Source organism: Triticum dicoccoides, chromosome 5B (assembly GCF_002162155.2).
Source record: "Triticum dicoccoides isolate Atlit2015 ecotype Zavitan chromosome 5B, WEW_v2.0, whole genome shotgun sequence".
Taxonomy (NCBI): Eukaryota; Viridiplantae; Streptophyta; class Magnoliopsida; order Poales; family Poaceae; genus Triticum; species Triticum dicoccoides.
Window position 1 is genome coordinate 286,978,105 of NC_041389.1, and position 17,013 is coordinate 286,995,117.

At 44.1% G+C, this 17,013-nt stretch overlaps 2 protein-coding genes across 3 annotated transcripts; both read right to left on the reverse strand.

Annotated features, from left to right (window-relative positions):
* Window positions 1-1,153: 1,153 nt before the first annotated feature.
* On the reverse strand, window positions 1,154-8,246 carry LOC119308469 (probable serine/threonine-protein kinase WNK8). Its single transcript, XM_037584600.1, has 4 exons — window positions 7,542-8,246; window positions 5,013-6,012; window positions 4,573-4,902; window positions 1,154-1,905 (listed from the first exon to the last, which is right to left on the reverse strand). Exons 1-4 carry the CDS (start codon window positions 7,632-7,634, stop codon window positions 1,406-1,408), a joined length of 1,923 nt encoding a protein of 640 aa, XP_037440497.1. The 5' UTR covers window positions 7,635-8,246; the 3' UTR covers window positions 1,154-1,405.
* A 1,704-nt stretch (window positions 8,247-9,950) lies between these two features.
* LOC119308472 lies at window positions 9,951-16,623 on the reverse strand. 2 transcript variants are annotated; one of them, XM_037584602.1, is made up of 10 exons: window positions 16,171-16,623; window positions 14,868-15,053; window positions 14,028-14,120; window positions 13,679-13,861; window positions 13,458-13,560; window positions 13,191-13,376; window positions 11,785-12,509; window positions 11,007-11,446; window positions 10,858-10,909; window positions 9,951-10,612 (listed from the first exon to the last, which is right to left on the reverse strand). In XM_037584602.1, the coding sequence occupies exons 1-9, from the start codon at window positions 16,390-16,392 to the stop codon at window positions 10,897-10,899; spliced, it is 2,151 nt and encodes a 716-aa protein (XP_037440499.1). In that variant the 5' UTR covers window positions 16,393-16,623; the 3' UTR covers window positions 9,951-10,612; window positions 10,858-10,896. The 2 variants fall into 2 exon arrangements, with proteins under 2 accessions (XP_037440499.1, XP_037440498.1); XM_037584601.1 differs by lacking the exon at window positions 10,858-10,909.
* Window positions 16,624-17,013: the final 390 nt, after the last annotated feature.

A 17,013-nucleotide genomic window follows, 5' to 3' on the forward strand; every position in this document is an offset into this window, starting at 1 on the left:
ATGGATGTACGATAGCACCACCTATCGGAACCACGCCAAAAACATCCGTGTCTCCAATTGCGTTTGAATTCTCCAAACCCTTCCCTTTACTTTCTTGCAAGTTGCATGCTTTAATTTCCGCTGCTCATATACTCTTTGCATGCTTGCTTGAATTGTGTGATGATTGCTTGACTTGTCCAAAGATTGCTAAAATCTGCCAAACTCTAAAATTGGAAAAAGGTTAAGTTTTTAATTGGTCAAGTAGTCTAATCACCCCCCCCCCCTCTAGACATACTTCAAGGTCCTACACACGTCTTCGATGTCGCTACCACCAGGACAATGTCCGGATCTAGCCGGCCTCAGCACCATCTCGAGTCCCATTCTGCCTCACTCGACACCAAACAATCTGAGGAAAAATCATCGGGAGCTGGCCGGGATTCGTGCAGCGAGTTGTGCCGGCCGCTCCATCTCGCCAGCAAATTGTCGAGCGGAGTTTGTGTTGGTTGACTCACGAGGATTGAGGGGAATGAGAGAATGGGTGAGGTGAGTGGGAACTGATGGCTGTCGGCGAGGGGAAGGAAAATATATATTCATTCAGTTCCCACTTCCCATCGAACGGCCCCAGGAGCTGACGTGGAGCTAACTTCGCGTTAAGATCCGTGCTTAAAATCCAACGGGAGTCAACGCGTTCGGCGGGAACCCTTAAAAATCTGACGTTCGATGGTTATCTTTTTCGTTTTTCTTTGTGCGGGGAAGAAATTCAAGGGAGAGAAGGTGTGCGATGGGTGCGGGCGACAGTGGGGTGCCGTGACATTCTGCGTAGGAAAGGGAAAAAGGAACCCGAGTCGCGTCGGATGACGCGCACTGCACGAACAACACGATTGGGGTGCGAGACAAGGTGCTCTTGAAGACGTGCGCTTTTTCGCTAAGTGCCAGTTTTTTTGGGCGGCTTGAAAAATAAGCCGCCTCTTCCCAGCTTAAAAAATAAGCCGTCCCTAATTTTATTGAGATTTCTAAATCAGTTCTCTCGTAACTAGTTTACAAGCCTCAGTGAGTAAGAGAGGCGGCTTGTTAGGAAAGCTAGGGAGAGGAGGCAGCTTTTTTTTAAGCTGGCAAAAGAACTGGCCCCAACGGGCACTGTTTGCTCGTTAAACGTGTCCGTGTTTCTTCTAAATGATCAGGAACAGCCGACATGGATCCATTTAATTGGTTCAGGTTTCAATCCCCGGTACAAAATCAAATATATACTGTACATAGATAGTTCCGTGTTGTGTTATGTATACGTACTCTCGCGTAAGCAGCTGTGTGGTTGCACCCGCAGGGGTATATATGTACACACGACCGACACAAGAATTAATCACCACACACCTGCATATGCTACTACGTACAGTACAGTACACACCGCCGATCGAGCAAAGTAATCTGCTCAGAACATGAAGAACTGGTGCTTGTCCTTGCCACTTCTCCGGCCGCGCTGGTCGCCCCCGCGCGAGGACGACACCGTCGCCGACGAGGACGAGGGCCCGCCGCCGTAGCCGGGGATGCGGCGGAAGCCGATGTTCTCGACCGCGCCGACGGTGTTGAAGAACATGCGCTTGTTGAGCTCCTCCACAAGCGTCCGGTGCAGCAGCTGGCTCCGCACGTCCACCATCGACCGGTTCCTCGTCATGCGGCCCTGCTGCCTCCGCGGCCGCCCCTCGTCGCCGCCGGCGTCGGGGCTCCCGCGGTGGTGCCGCGGCCGGCCGGCGCGCGACGACGACACGTCGTGTCCTGCTGTGCCGCCGTCTCCTGGGCCGAATCTGGTGGCCTTCACCTGGCCCGTCTTGGAGACGCCAGGCTTCTCTTCGGGCTGGGCCTCTTCGGAGGAGTACTGCAGCGCAGAGCGCGTGGAGCTTGTCTCGTCGTCATCGCTGCTCACAGCGTAATCTACACCAACCACAATAGGACACGTGTCATGGCTCAACGAAGGGCAGCAAAACGACCACAAAATTGCAACTAGTCAAAGATAGGGAAATATGTGCTCCATTATGCTGTCCTTTCGCCTTCATCAAGGATGACTATGATATATCCCATTTCCACATGCTGGGACGTGACATAAAATATGTGCTTTTTATCATGTCAAATGGATATGCTAGCAAATGGGCATATGTAGACAGCGACAACCGCGTAACGAATACTCCCTCCGTTCCCAAATACTTGTCTTTTTAGGCATTTCAAATGGACTCAACATACGGATATATGTAGACATATTTTAAAGTGTAGATTCACTCATTTTACGCCGTATGTAGTCATTTGTTGAAATCTCTAAAAAGACAAGTATTTAGGAACGGAGGGAGTAGTATATGCATGCCAACACCACATGCAACAGCCATACAAACCACAAGGAGCCACAATGGCCACAGTCGCTGATGCATAGCCATAGCCCATAGGTACATAAATATCAATATGTCTTAGACACTGATAGGGTCTTTGATATGCATGCCAATCATCTGTCTGGTAAAAGCGTATTACTGAAAAAATGAATTTTATATTACGGAAAGATCGTTACAGACCTAATCGGTACTCTTTTGATTTATTAAGCTAAATAAATGTTTTTGTATCTATTAGTTGCCACAAGTTTCACTCCACACTTCCTAAAAAGTGTAACATGTAGTTTCAAAAAAAAAAGTGTAAGCATGTAAGAGCATGCGCAATGCTTGGTCCTTATGTAGATGCTTGCAGTTGAAAAATATATCAAAACTTCATGTTAGTGCCCTCTCTTTCAACGCTAGCAGCTAGTACATGCACTAATAAACTCCATAACCTGTGGTCATGGCCCCTAAGTATTTTTATACCTCCTAATGCAAAGGAAAAAGGCCAACGATGGACTCCATCTTTTGTGATGATGCCACACCAATTGCAGAATTTCTTGACACAATTGTTGATTGGCTGGTAATTCTATCATAGCGCCTTCTGCTAGCCCTATGCATTGGGCATTCCCTAATAAAGGTCTAGTGGAGTCGTCGCATGATACTTACTTCACCTTTTTTTCTAAGCAGAATATAGAGAGATCAAATTTTGCATTATGGTTGTCATTTCTTAAAACTTCTCCACTGTGTGCCTTGATCGCTTCTTAAATCTAAATGAATTTTTCAGTCCATTGTATCATCATCTAACTATCATTCACAACACACAAATATAACACGACTAAAGATTGCATTAATATTTCACCTTTGTGCTTAATACTCGTGTGCAATCTAATTTAGAATTCATAGTGTGCAATCTTGGATTACTTAATACAAGAAATTTAGGTAATAAAGAATCCACAAACCTTACTTTCTAGTATGTAACCATGTTAATATATTGTAGCAACTAAAATTGCACTTCAGATTTATATTGTAAAACTGTATTTAAGAAAAATTTAACAATACTACTTTCACATAACCAATGTAATATACCACATGGAACATTGGTGAGTAATCTAAAAAAAAGGTTTATATGTTGCACAAAATAGTTGTTCAATTAATCTGACTACATGCTTCTAAAGTGTGGTCTATATATTCCCAAACAGAGCTACCTACTACCACATAAATAATTACTGCAATCTGACATTGTATCAACATCTAACTATGTTCACCCACATAATATAACATAAATAATTGCATTAAGATTTCACGTTTGTGCTTAATACTTATGTGCAATCTAATTTAGAATTCGTATTGTGCAGTCTGAGATTACTGAGATTCAACAAATTTTGATAACCAAGAATCCACAAAACCGTACTTTCTATCATGTAACTATGTTTAATATACTGTAGTAAATGGCAAAATCAATAAGGCTACTTTCACATACCTGACGTTTATATACCACATGGCACACGTGGTGAGAAATCTAGAAAAAATAATTATATGTTTTCACATAATAGTTCTTAAAATAAATCTAACTACATCCTCTTCTAAATAAAGTATGATCTTTTCCTCAAAAAAATAAAAATAAAGTGTGATCTATTCCAAATAGTTACTATGCACTGCCCTAAATATATTACTCCGTCCCAAAATTCTTGTCATAGATTTGTCTAGATACAGGTGTATCTAACACTAGAATATGACTAGATACATTTGTATCTAGACTAATCTAAGACAAGAATTTTGGGACGAAGTATAACGTATTGCTTTGCATGATCTTCAAATATGCAATTTAATACATTAGGCATTACACATATCTAAGAAAAAGTTTAAACAAAGATTAAACAACTAATCATGATATATCCAATTAATAATATCATTAAGGGTGACTTCTTATTATAAACAGTTAGTCGACAAACATAGTGCTCTAGCTAAATCCTTTTTTTGTGTGTGTGTTTTTTTTGCGGTTGCTCTAGCTAAATCGTTGTATCTATGTTCTTAATTTCCTGTCATACCCCTCTAAAAACTTCTTATCGCACCACCATTTCAATTGTAAATGGGCCTTCTAATTACTTTTTTAAAGAGGGGATACTAATTAACCCCTACCTGTGCAATCGGTCTTCTAACTACTGATCAAATCAAATCAAGTAAAGTAGCATTGCGATGCTGACATATGATCACAACTCAAAAGAAGAAGAAAAAAACGTACCTTGAAACCAGCCACCGTGGCCGCCACCTGATGTTGTCGGCCCTATGCCACAATGAGACCCGTTGGAAGAGGTCGGGGAAGAGGAGAGGTAGTAGAATGGAGGCTGCTCCTCATTGTCGTCATTATCCGCGTACGTATAGTACTCCTGCTGATCATCACAGCCACCGCTGACCCAGTCCGGTACCAGCCTCATGATCTCCTCCTCGATCATGGCGGCGATCTCTGAGGGGTCCCGGTCCGTGATGTCCAGCTCCTTCACCATCTCCCTCGCCACCTCTGTCGCTGTATCGCCGGCGATGTCGAACGGGAAGTAGATGTTCCTCGAATGGCCTGATCAGATCAACAATTAACCTTGTCACCTTGTCAGGTCAAGATTTCCATGTACATACGTACGTATGTGCTTACTTGTCTGGGAAATGTTGCAACGTCTGAACGTGTACCTGCTTCGTCGACGATCTGCACTTTGAGGAATATGGTATCGTCGTCGGTGTTGAGCTTGCCGGTGATGGTCATGTCAGTCCTTGCTGCCGCCGGCTCTGCCTCCTCCGGGTTATCCTTCCGGTCACCGGAGGTGGGCAAGGCAGGCAGCAATGGCGGCGGTGACAGCGTCATGGTGGTGTCCTGCGTGGAGAGGAAAGGGTCGAGCAGGAGCTCCTGGGCGGAGGGGCGGTGGGAGGCGGGGACGAGACACCTCCCGATGAACCTGCGCGCGTCAGCGTCATCGACCCGGTAGAAGGCGTCGGGCAGCTTGCCGGAGGTGACCTTCTTGTAGATCTGCGCCGGGTTGGAGCACTCGGCGTAGGGGTACTCGACGGTGAGCATCTCGAGCATGCACATGCCAAAGGAGTAGACGTCGACGAGCTCGTCGTAGTCCTCGTCGTACATCTCGGGCGCCATGAACTCGGGCGTGCCGATGACGCTGTGGGCGGCCTGGGCGCCGCGGAGCACGGCGGCGAGGCCGAGGTCGCCGATCTTGACGGTTCCCTGGTTGCCGTTGACGAACACGTTGTCGCACTTGAGGTCGCGGTGGATGACCGGGGGGTCGTGGGCGTGGAGGTAGGCGAGGCCCCGGAGGATCTGGCGTGCCCAGCCGCGGACGGCGCGGAGGCTGACGCGCGGGTATCGGAGGCGGTACGCGCGGAGGGTGCCGGAGGAGAAGAGCTCGGTGATGAAGTTGAAGGTGCGGCGGGGGGCGCCGCCGGTGCAGCCGCCGCGCGGGGAGGGGGAGGAGACGGAGACCCACGAGGCGTGGAAGGCGATGATGGCGTCGTGGCGGAGGGTGCTGAGGAGGTGGACCTCGGAGTACATGCGCTGCAGCGCGTCAGGGGTGCGGAGGACGTCGGCGAGGTTGGCCTGGTTCCATGCCACCTCCACGCCGCGCACCTCGTCGAACCCCCTGTACACCGACTTCATCGCCCCCTTGCCCAGGAGCTCGTCGAACTGCATGCATGCATCACATTTCCAACACAGATCAACCTTCCCATCCATCAGCCCCAAGAACAACACTTACCAAAATAAATGTTCTAAAGTTGTGTTAAAGCTGCGACAAGTAATATGGATCGGAGTGTGTAATATTAATATTTCCGTGTGTGTTTTCAGGTAGTATAAATTACATTCATAATTCAAATTAGAATTCACACTGATTGCACGTAATATGACCGTTAGTGCTTCGATATGCCAATTTCATGTTAACAAGGAAATACTAGGATTAAAAGAAAAACCAATACGTAGACTAACAATACAACTACTGTACACAACTGTGGAGAGAGCACTGAAAGGACAAACATGAGTGACCGCTACAACTTCATCCACTGAGAAATAAAGGTGAAGGATATCTTTGGGGGATACTGACAGGGCATATTATCCCGTTGAAGCTTTCAAAGCATCTCATTATTGGCATATTTGACGCATGGAACAATCCTCACCACCAATCCATCACTCATCAACCAAACCCAACTTAGTCCTAACCTAACTAGGGGTCTCCAACCAAACACAAACTCTTCCCTGATATAACTTGGATTAATTAGATTAGAAGAGAAATCACAATGAAATTCTCACCTTCCAAAACTAATGGTCCACCTTCCTCAACTATTTGACCAGGTATAGAAATACCATATCGATGATGTATTTCAATGCAACAGTTTCTATGATTGTTTGCATGCATTAGGATATGCTAGCTCCCTCCATTCACAAATATGAGATGTTTTGCATATTTTAATATAAACTAGTACATACGAATTAAAATGAGTGAACAAACACACTAAAATGCGTCTATATACATCCGAATCAGAAAAACGAAAGAATATCTTATATTTGTGAATGGAGGGGGTTAGCATTTAATTAATATTCAACTGGCCAGTTCATATCCGGACGGTTTCAGGCCTGCTACCGCACAAAGAAAAATTGGCTGTAAACATCTCGTACGTGGTCGCCAACGGGCAGCAGGTGAAATTCATCAATCAATCTTGCATATATACTCCAATTGAAAAGCACTTAGTTTGCCAATTAGTGGACATGTACGTACGTAGTTAGCCACTGAATTGCACACGTAGTTTGACTGTAAACAAATATAGAAGATGTGCAGCTAAGCTAGCTAGCCCTAGCAAGGCAACAAGAGCCAAATGGACATGTAAACAAAAGAAAAAGGCACAATAATTGTGGCCTTGTTTAGGGTAGCTCCCATGTACACATCAACACGGCATCCATCCTTGATAATTGAGTTAAGCATTTGAAAGCCCACAATCCTATTTAGTTCATGGTGTAGTTGTAAGCATGTTTGACTCGAACCCAATCTAATCTAATCACAAGAACATGCTCCTAACAAACACAAGAAAAAAAAACCAAGAACACGAAGCTTGAGAAATTGAATGTAAGCAAGCTGCTAATTGGTTATTATGACTGTTTTAGGTTGCGCGATAAACTTAGCTGAAGCGATGAGATCGAAGAGGCAGAAGAGATGGAGAGCTTACCCGGCCGTAGCGACCAGTGGGGTCGGTCTCGACGTATCCATTGTCGTTGTTCCTCGCCGCCGGTGACATCTCCGGCCGCCGTGGGCTCGACATGGCTTAACTACTGCTGCTCTACTAGCTAGTACTGTACTAGGCTCCCTGTGGCTGTGTGGATGGATCAGTAGGTGATCCTGCTGGCGGCTAGCTTGCCGCCGTGATAGGTGCAGAAGACGCCAGAGAGGAGGCGCGAGTCGTCGATCCGCCGCAGCATGATCCACGCCGCCGCAGACGACGAGGAGGAGGTGGAGGAGGAGGATGACGCCCCCGCAGCCGCAGCGTCGTCGAACCACGACCGCGCGCTGCTCATCTGACGCTGACAAGGACGGGGCGGTAGTAATAGGAGGAGGTGGCGAGCAGGGGCAGGGCAGGGCAGGTTGAGTGCTGGAATTGGATGCCTCCAATCTAGCACGCGCCTGATCAATCATGCACGCATGTCATGTCATGTCAGGTCCAGAATAATCGTCATGGCAGGCAGGCAGGCAGGAGGAGGAAGAAGAAAAGGCGGAATTTTTCTGGCTTGTGGTCTGGACACTGCCTGAGAAGGAAGATTATTTGGGGCTACAAGGATCTGGACCTGAAGAATCCATGCCTTGAAAGCTCCATCTGTGGACAGATGACAGGAGCAATTCGGAACTTTGATGATGATGAGGACGAGACAGATAGCGGAGGATCGTAGACGGTTTGGAGGCTTCTGTTACTCTGCCTTTAGAGTGGGCTGGGGCTTGTAGTTGCTGCTTCGTAGTACAGATAAATCTGTTGTAGGTAGGTAGGTTGGAAGAGCAGAGGATCCAAGCTCTAATGAACAAAATGTGTCTACATGGTTATTAGTTGACTTTTCATTGAGAAAAACAACAGACCTATTACAAAAGTTAACAGAAAATAGAAAGCATCTCAAACATAATAAAAACTACATCAAGATTCTGAGACCACCTAATGACCACTACTGCGAGCCGTTGTTGCCGCTCCCCTACCGGAGCTGGCTTTACTTTGTCGATGACACCTCGAACGTCTCCGTGCACGTGCCCCTAAGGTTCTTAGTTGACTTCTACATGAATTATATGTATGAAAGTTTAGCAGCATATTCCCTTTTTGGTTCCATTTTTTGGACGAAGAGAATTAGCACGACATGTAAACTTCTTGTGTGGCATCTAAACAAAGGAAAACTCTATTATTTACGATTTGACTGAGACCAAACTTAGCTTTTAGCTCCATTTTATTGCAGTGGTAGGGTCTTCGAGTTTGCGGAATTATTCGTTAGACCAATAAGCTGTTTGTCAGACCAACACTAGACCATTTGGTTTTCCCCTCTCATTATTTCAGGACTCTAAAGAGTCATTTTCTTGCACAACATCCCAAACCTGGGCCTGCAAACGCTTTCTCCACTTCTCCTACGACAGCGACCTACTTAACTGAATGCTTAAGGGTGATCACCTTCAGACTACGTCTTAAGTCATACATAATCTATAATTAGGATAAGCTATGATTCTCTAAGAACATACGCTAAATTTGGCTCGTGAATACCACGCAACTGTTGAATATGGATTAACTGTGACAGGCAAGCAGGAGTAGTTAATTAGCAGAGCGGGTGCAAAATACGAACATCTCTTTGACGTTCGACATTGGTTTCTTTTTCTTATGCAACTTTTTGGCGCGTTTGGGGAAGAGGGAGAGGACTCGACACTGATCCTGATGCAACTTCTATTTTAACTGGTGCTTGGTTTTTGACCATTCGAGCTATCGAAAAGGTTATATGAGGAGCCAAGTTTCTTAGAGAGGATACTAAAACCAACACCAAATCGCGTCAATCAAACTAAGCTCTAGAGAGAGAGAGAGAGAGAGAGAGAGAGAGAGAGAGAGAGAGAAACGTTGGAAGGATAGACTCCAATAATTGAGCTACCAAACTTTATTCTACACGTAAGCACTTGTACTTCACCCACCAAAAGAGCATATAAAAAGGGGCATAATTGGGAGTTCAAAACAGCCAGAATTCAAGGTATGATCTCATCATTCTGCAAAAATAATTGTCATCCGCATGGAAATACATATTAAAAATAATATTATTGAGAGAAAGATAGTCGTTTTATTTTTGACCGACTACACGATTGAACATATCGTTGCATCCTATTCAAACATGTCACTAGACTGACTACATGACTCGGATTCTAGTTGCATTTTGACTTTACGCTTGAAAGTGACATGATATAACCACACATTTCTGCCCTACGCGCTCGTTTCTATGCAAAATCACAAGCAAATCATACTCGACATCACACCGCCTTTTCCAACATGAAACAGAGCTAACAGTTGAGCATAATGATGTTACAAATCTAAAATAAATAAACAAATCTAAAACAATTAACAACAATGATAAGGCAAGGCACAATACGAGCAAAATTTCTTTCCATGTGAAAGATACAGAATGCTGACAGAATGTATCAACTGCAACTCCAAAATCTCATATGCAACGCCTATCCATTTCTAGGCAGCTAATGTTACTTCAGGCAAGGGGTCTTTCAGTTGCAAGTCAAGACCCAGACAGATTAACACTACAACGGCGAGCTCCCGAGCAATCCTCGAATGCTCACAGGGTAAAAACAGAATGTCTAAACTATCTCTTTTCCTATCCATCTTTGCATCCTGTTCCCCACTTAAGGGGAACGCCAAAACTTTAAAGAAAACGAAAGGAAATATATTTTTTGCCCCCAAGTATCTACAGTTCTACATGGCACAAAATGTCCTGTTTTCCAGGAGGGGTAGGGGCTGAAACTTCGGTTGCTGCAGGGCAAACTTGCATTGTCGCCGCCGCATAAGGTGAATCTGATGACTGGAGAACCAAGTTAGGATGTACATGATGATGCTTGACTAGAAGAGAAACCCTCTGCTATGGCTGCACTGAGTGTGCGCCACACATCAGTATCTTCCGGTTGAATCAGAAAAAACAACAGCTCTGCTATGCGGTAAGCCATATATGGCGTCAACTGGATAGTGGTGGGAAATCACCATTGTCCTTGAGATGATATGGCTTACTATTCCTGCAAATTGTGTAGTGTAGGATTATTAAGAACTGTAAATGTTGAAAACACACATAATAAATGAGTGAGGTCACACAGTGAATGTGGTAAAACCAGAGAAAAGGAATGCATTTTCAAGCTGAATAGATGTGATTCAAGGTTACACTAACAAAATGGACGGTTTCCATATTACAAATTAGTGTTCTAGTGTGGGTTTCGCGTGGCCATATCAATATTTTTTGCTGAAGCTACAACCTAACACTGACCTTAATTTCTGTTTAAGAAACTAATAATTGTGGTGTGCCTCAATAGTCATTGCTGTAAAATAGTAAAGAAATAGGGATTAGCTACACGTCCCTCTATGAAACAGTTGACTTTATTGCTTTTGATTACTAAAAGGATGCATCTTACTTACCTCATTACATTAGATTTATAACCCGTTCCAGGATTTTGTCCAGGAGAGTTCGATCTCAGGGTTGCAGAAGGTTTACTGTCAGAAGCAGAATATGGTCTGTTAGCTTGATTTTGGGAAGCATTCCTAACTTCCATGTGCAATGCCCCCAAGGTCCCAAACTCAAGTTTGCTGTCATGTGGATGAATAAAGCCCCTTCCATGAATATTATCCTGTGTAGAATGGGATGATGGTGTTGGTATCTTCAACGGAGAGGGAATTCCTTTATCATTTGCAACAGGAACATAAATCGGCAATGGTGGCTGTTGCCTCAATTCCTCAGAACGTGTCATATCTGCAGGCATGTCCACCCTACCATAACGGTGATGCTTTTGATAATTATTCCGAGGGAAATAATTCTTTCTTTCCCCTCGTCCAGTGGGTGGTGCCTCCATGCACAAATTCTACAATATCCATCAAGCCAGACAACTCAGATAAAAAACAAGACAGAGCAGCACAAACAGCACAAATACAGTGCCTAGCCTTGAGAAAGTAAAACTGTTCTGTAACAGAAACATAAAACTAACAGGGATATGTTCATGAATATGTATTTACAAAAGATATGGCAGCTCCAGTATCACTTTAATTCAAGCGCAGGAGCATTAGTAAATTATTCTTGCAAGCATTTACATGCATGATACATGGAATAAAAAGGCATTTAGGTTAATACAAAATTCAGTTTACTCGAAATGCACTTTCAAGTTGTACAAGCAGAATAATGGACAAAAAAAAGGGAACATACTGGGTTGGGGAAGTAGGTGACTGCTCCATGAGGTTGCATAGGATCCTCAGTGCGATAAAACGGCTTTAAGACGAAGTAGCCAGGTGAATAAGGACCAGGGGCCATTCTGTTTGCACTGGGATATCCATAAGCATTTTTTCTGTTATGACCATTCAGTGAGTGTTTGTTCTGATATTGTACAGGTGGCGGGGCAAGCATTGGATAGTATGGATGAACTGGATAGTCTTGGTGGCAACTCTGTGAATAGAGGAGATTGTTAAAATTTGTTCTGTAATCCCCTGTGAGATCTGATAAATTGTCAGTGGTGGCACCCCGATCACCATCCGCCTCTTTGTACACCTTTGTTGACATCCCATTGCTCACACTAACTAAAGAACTAGTTACAAGATGTGAAGCAGATTTCATTTCCTGGTGCTCACCGCTAGAGCTATGTTCCTCCTGCTTCAGAAATCCATGATTATCTGAAATGTTGATACTACTAAGCTGATAAGATAGATCCTCACAGGGATTACTGTGTAAAGGTGGATAACCCTTGTTGTCTCTTTCAATGTTCAAGTTCACTGCAGTGCCTTGCACATCTGGGCGTACCCTGCCGAGGTTTCTCTTCAGTGTGCTCCTGAAGAACTGATTGACTTCATCCACGATAGAATTGGCAGGAACTTGAAGGATCTTTCCAAGCTTCCGGGCACCAAGATCAAAAGCACTGCGTATTCTGTAAAAGTTACCTGGGCATTCAGCAGTCGAGTTAGGCCCAGGAAATAAAATCAAACTAAAGACTATGTCCATGAAGTGGTTTGGTGCACATACGAAGAAAGTTACGCGTGTTGATCAAAACAAGACCACAAGTACACACACAACAGACAGCCATTCAACAGCACATTTGCAAGTGAGCTTAGTGGAACTGCATGATAAAATGGCAAAGAGTTTCCTTGTACACAAACCATAAAATGAAATCCGATAGCCGATAGAAGCCAATTGCATGCAACAGCAAGCAGTGGGAAAAGCAAGACAGTCAAAACAGCACTAGTTGCAGTAAATCAGTTAGTAGTGAACTATAAGAGGAATTAGCTCGGAAAACGTCGATGGAAGAACAGAAAATTGGGACAAGCACGTATTAACCATAACTCTGGACGTGGGAAGCCCATTTCAGCCAGTCATTATGCGAACTAAACTATCTGTGATGCAAGTACATAAATTAGGGGAAAAGAAGTCAAGCAACACTTTCCTTTGAATAGCAGTGTCAATCATGAAAATATGACATGAATATGAAATCAAAAACAATTTCGCATCACAACAACCAAGTTAACACATCAGCTTTTCCTAAATTCCCTATAGTTGTGACATAGTTGAAAGCATAATCATCCTTTCTACCACCAAAATAAATGATCTGGAGGCAGAAAACAGACCTTTGCTGACACTGCGCCCGAGATTGTTACTCTGCTTCAATGGATCCACTATGTTGAGAAATTTTCGAGGGAACGGGCGTGTATTTCTCTCATAGTTCCTAGGGGGGGCAGTAAACATTTGAGCACATTCTCTTAGAAACTCCTCCCGCTCAAGAAAACAATCATTATGAATGCCTGGTGGGTCAGCTGTGCAAGGAAAGCTATGTGATTAGCAATTATAACACAAAACATTCAATCATACACAAAGATCAGGCTGTGTACACTTACTAGCTAGCTCAGGTAGGGAAGATAAGGAAATAGGACCATGTAAGCTTATACCCCTGTTATCCCAGTCAAACTTGCTATAATAGTCCAGAAACCTATAGAGTACCTGCGGAAGAGCAGATAGTGATGTCACCCTTGTGAGTCTGTGCATCCTAAAGGAGCTTAGAAATGTGACAAACACAATCTTTACAAATGTGGCACACAAAAATTAAGTCAGAACTTACAGCTAATGGACCATCCAAAGACTCATGGAAGAGATGGAAGATATATAGCACTAATGTCTCCAAGGCATAGGTAGAAATTAGACCATGGTGGGCTCCAAGGATGCGGCTTTCATAATAACACCAGGCTTTTATAAGCACTATACTTCTCTTGAAAAGGTGGGTTTTTTCAAATCTTTGATTCACCTAGAAAATATGGTGGTTACAAATATGCCTGGTAACGAGCAGACTGATAACAAGGAAGTTCTTTTCCCAAGTCCTACCTCAGAAGGAAGGGAAAGGGAATGATAGATGATAGATCTGCGGTTTCAAGAAAGCAACCAAGTAACTTGTGGCAACTTTGAAATATTACCTGCTCTAGAAAACAAAGCGTATATAGTCCACCAATCTGATTAAATGAGATGTCGACAACAATATTTTGGACAAAGCATTTGACTAGCTTGACCTGACATCAGAAAGGCACATCAGTTGAAACATCCTGATGATAAAATACTAACAATATGCGGCAACATGTATAACAACAAAATTTGTTCATAACCATGACATGAGATAAGACCTCTGATATGATTCCCCATTATCTCTTAATTAGGTTCCATTTGTTAGACAAGTTAGGCCCGGGAACGAGGTTAGTTGTGTAAGTTGACTCTAGCCAATAGTATGAATAAAGCATGCAAAGATTAATTTAGTATCTCATCCCAGTTCTATCCTCGTTCCCACTACCCAATCAGGGGGCTATTTGGCATCACGGCTAGTCAACCCAGAAGACCATCTCCCACAGCTACCCGCTCCAGGTCAATCCACCGCCAAGCATCCCACCACACGACATGATCACAGTAAACAATTCCTTTTTATCAATATGAATGATACTCCCTCCGTTCCAAAATAGATGACTCAACTTTGTACTAACTTTAGTACAAAGTTAGTTCATCTATTTTGGAACGGAGGGAGTATATAAGATAATGACATGTCTCATTGGTTTCATATGAAAAGATGAATACTTCTGTTGTTCTTCCCCCAATTTATGGTAGGACAAGAATGATATCAACAATTTGGTTAAATCACAGGAATGTCATTACCCAGCCTTATATAATATACTTAAAAATGAGCATTCATAAGAAGATGGCAGCTACTATGTGAATAGACAATTAGTACCCCAAAAAAAACTAAAACAGAGAGCAATTCGAAGGCGCACCTCAGCATTTATATACTGGACATCTTTGATTTCAAATTCAGCATCTTTGCGCCACTCTTCTGATTCCAGAATGGCACGTACCTCATTTGCTAGGCTTTCATCAGAACATGTATAACCGAAAGCAGCCAAGTCAATATCTCCATCAGGAAGATATGTTTTCAGTGGAACGGATCCAAATGGAAAGACCTAGTTTGAAAAAGGGAAAAAGGTTAACTTTGTACCTCTATAGGCTGTCGAATTATTCAAGATAACCATTAAAAAAAGGTCAATCTCAGTACAGGAATAAAAGCACAAGCAATAATTATTTTCCAACTTTGGTACACAATTACAAAAAAAAAAGGGGGTTTATGGTTTTTCTCTAACGCCATGTCCAGAAGTGACAGTATTATTACTTTTTCAACATGTGAAATAGTACGAAGTGTAAAGCATATTGAGCATACCAAGAAAACTGCCATTACATTTCACTGATTTCCATGCAGAACTTCAATTATCCCTACGCGCCAAGTAGACTATTTATAGCAAATTCTAACTACATTAGCCAGATATCCAGGGAACAATGATCCAAGACAACCTAACTAACTAATTGTGTAACAAACATGTACATAACCCTTCCTCGAATACAACTAACTATATGCAGAAACATGGTTTTATTGCATGCACAAATATAGTAAGATAAGGGCATTTATCCAAAAGGATCATGCTAACACGAACAAGATATGGAGGCCCAAAATGGTCACTAAGTTAAGTTATACCCAATCCTCCGACCCAAGACTGACAAGTCATCGATCAATCTGCACTTGTCGTAAATAGATAGTCAAGCAATATGATGAGGGAAATCGAGTGCATGCCCGACAAGGGGCAATGAAACATTCATGGCCAATAAAACCTCGACATATGAATAATGTCAGGATTCCAAATATAGCAACAAGTATATCTCTTTGATGGCATTGGCAGCGCTAGCACGATCACACTGGGGCCAGAATACACCTAAAACGAAACTGCAAGCATGGTAACCATGAAATGAGTAGTAGCAATATGCATCACAGGTTATCCTGGCAACAATTCCATGACCTAAAGGATAAATCAGAACTGTGAGGAATCCTCCTAAAGGGCTCCCAGGCATATAACAGGGATGATCTCAAAGTTGTCACGCTGCGATAGATTCGCAACTACACACCTGCGCGCCTTGCACATGTCCGTCATGCGCAAAGCAAAGGACTCGTAGAGTTTGTCGTGCAACGGGACAGTAAGGAAAGCATATCGAGTAAAAATTGGAGCATGCCGGAAATGGAGTAACTGGTACCGAGCAGCCGACGGAACACTTGACGAGGCGTTGGATGTAGTCGACAACGGCCGCACGGCGCCCCTCCGAGGCGACGGTTGGCTGGATCCGGCACATGACACCGAGCGCGGCGGCCTCGAAAGGCGCCCATGCGTCCGGGGAGATGGAGGAGGGGTTCGGGTTCGCCAGCGCATGCTCGAGCTCGGGCACGAGCGCCACCGAGCACTCGTCGATGTCGACCATGGACGCTGGAAGCCCCCCGCACCCACGACTTCGCCGGAGGCGCGGAGCGAGCGCCGCTGGAGAAGAAGACGGAAGCTTGGAGCGACGAGGGAGAACCGCTGGAGACGGCAAGGGAAGGACAGCCCCGACAAGCAACTTAAAGTGGATGCTAGGGTTCGACAGAGGTGATCGTCGACGAGGGTGCAGTCGCGATCTGCGCGCCGCCGGCGAGGGGAGGGGATAGGGGAGAACCGGGGTAGAGGGAAAACAAAATTAGGGATTTCTATATCATTTTTATATGTGAAGGAAAACAAAGGTCAGCCTTTTTTTTCCTCCCTTCCTGCCTCCTCCTCACACCTCTTGAGCTCTTCCCTCACGATGTCCTCTTCTTTGGGGTGAGTGTGCTTTGAGCTCTCGTTGCATCGAAAGACCTTGTTGAGATTTAGTTTAGGGTTTATGACACAACCTTTTAAGGGCACGAACCGTTGCCTCGCTCTTTCAAATCTTTATTGCGCGTGAAGCCTTGCCCTATGTCGGTATTGTCCCTGGTGATTGTGTGGCGCTGGGCAATGTCAGGGGAGTGGCGAGGGCGGTGATCGGTAAGGAGGAAGGCAGGTGGATGAATAAAGGAATATTTCCATG

Excerpts from the sequence above, each read along its gene's own strand:
- LOC119308469 (XM_037584600.1), bottom strand. The coding sequence starts at position 7,634 with ATGTCGAGCCCACGGCGGCCGGAGATGTCACCGGCGGCGAGGAACAAC. Across the intron at positions 4,903-5,012 it reads GCAGATCGTCGACGAAGCAG|GCCATTCGAGGAACATCTAC; the intron begins GTACACGTTCAG and ends TGATCTGATCAG. Across the intron at positions 1,906-4,572 it reads CCACGGTGGCTGGTTTCAAG|ATTACGCTGTGAGCAGCGAT; the intron begins GTACGTTTTTTT and ends TGGTTGGTGTAG.
- LOC119308472 (XM_037584601.1), bottom strand. The coding sequence starts at position 16,392 with ATGGTCGACATCGACGAGTGCTCGGTGGCGCTCGTGCCCGAGCTCGAG. Across the intron at positions 14,121-14,867 it reads TCCAGTATATAAATGCTGAG|GTCAAGCTAGTCAAATGCTT; the intron begins GTGCGCCTTCGA and ends TTCTGATGTCAG. Across the intron at positions 11,447-11,784 it reads TCACCTACTTCCCCAACCCA|AATTTGTGCATGGAGGCACC; the intron begins GTATGTTCCCTT and ends TGGATATTGTAG.